General features: G+C 37.9%; 1 protein-coding gene across 1 annotated transcript; it reads right to left on the bottom strand.

Moving 5' to 3' along the window:
* Positions 1-252: 252 nt before the first annotated feature.
* HELRODRAFT_137812 (hypothetical protein) lies at positions 253-933 on the bottom strand (the record flags this gene model as incomplete). Its single annotated transcript, XM_009016317.1, has 2 exons — positions 253-357; positions 742-933. Coding segments are annotated over 2 exons (297 nt in total), but the record flags the coding sequence as incomplete, so codon positions are not given.
* Positions 934-1,405: the final 472 nt, after the last annotated feature.

Raw genomic sequence — 1,405 nt, 5'->3', positions numbered from 1 at the left:
TGTTTTTTTTTGTTATTGTTGTTGTTGTTGTTTTTGTTGTTGTTGTTGTTGTTGCTGTTGCGTGTTTGATGCTTAATTAATATTTTAATCTGTTCTCCATTGATGATTTGCAAGTTCGCTGCTAGCAAAATCATAAGCAACAACATTTATATTACCAACACCGTCAACAAAAACAACAATGAAATCAACACCGTCAACAACAACAACGTCAACAACAGCAGCATCAACAACAACATCAACAACAACAAACCTTGAATTAGTACAGTCTTCGTACAGAACATCAAATTCCTTTGGTGAGATGAGTTTGCACCTATTGACCCCTGGTTGGATTGCCCCGAGTGACCTCAATACCCTCACCTAAAATTACGTCATGTAAAAAATAGGGATGTGAGAATACGTGTGATAAATGTTTTATATTGTTTTGTTAAGCGCTTTGTCTTATTAAATTGTATTGTATTGTATATGTCGTGCCATTATTTTTAAAATTAAAAGTATTAACGTATTTTATGTAGTTAAAATTAACTTTAATTGTTAGAGAAAACGTTCGTTATATTGAAAAACTAATGAAAACTATAAATCTAAGTGGTCAAATGACAAATCATTCAACTAACCAGCCTACCAATCATTCAACCAACAAATCAGCAACCAACCGGCAACCAACTAACCAACCGACCAGCAACCATCCAGCAACCAACCAACCAACAACAAATCATCCAACAACCAGCCAACCAGCCAACGAACCTGCTCGACATTGCAGACAACTGGCACAACATCCAGTCTCTTGAGCTTCGTGTACACGGTATGCAAACCACCCACCAGATGTTTCAAAAAAAGTTCGAAAGCCTGGGGTAGGCAAATCAAGTCGCGACCGTCGACGGTGAATGTGGCGACCGCTTGGTTTCTGTAGTCCATCAATCTGCACGTGTTGTTCTCTGGGTTACTGGAGACTGGAGGTGGCGATGAAGATGAGTTGTTGTTGCTGCTGCTGCTGAAGTTTTGTAGTAGAGGCATGCGACTGCTGCTGTGTCCGTTGTTGTTGTTGCTGTTGGAATCTATGTTCTGGTGGTCTGGAGGTTGAATTACTTTTGACGTTACGAAGATGTTACGTTGAATGTTTACACTGGAAAATATGCAACTCAAAGTTTTGAAACGGTACAAGTCAAAAAAGTGTAAGCTAAAAACAAAATCCAACAGAGATTCGTGCAATTTCTATAAAAGAAATCGTACTTTAACGTTTTTTCGAAACGCCACAACATACAAAACCCAACATATGCAAGCTCCGACATAAATTATCATGAAGGCAAAACCATTCCTAATTAAATGTGTATTTTGAAATGAAACCCTGGTTCGTGAACATTTTATGACATATTAACAAGTAGGAGTGATGTAATCAATCATTGTTGCA

Source organism: Helobdella robusta, assembly GCF_000326865.2.
Source record: "Helobdella robusta unplaced genomic scaffold HELROscaffold_18, whole genome shotgun sequence".
In the NCBI taxonomy this organism is placed as follows: Eukaryota; Metazoa; Annelida; class Clitellata; order Rhynchobdellida; family Glossiphoniidae; genus Helobdella; species Helobdella robusta.
Note: the sequence above shows the minus strand (reverse complement) of the source record. Positions and strands in the feature narration are given on the sequence as shown.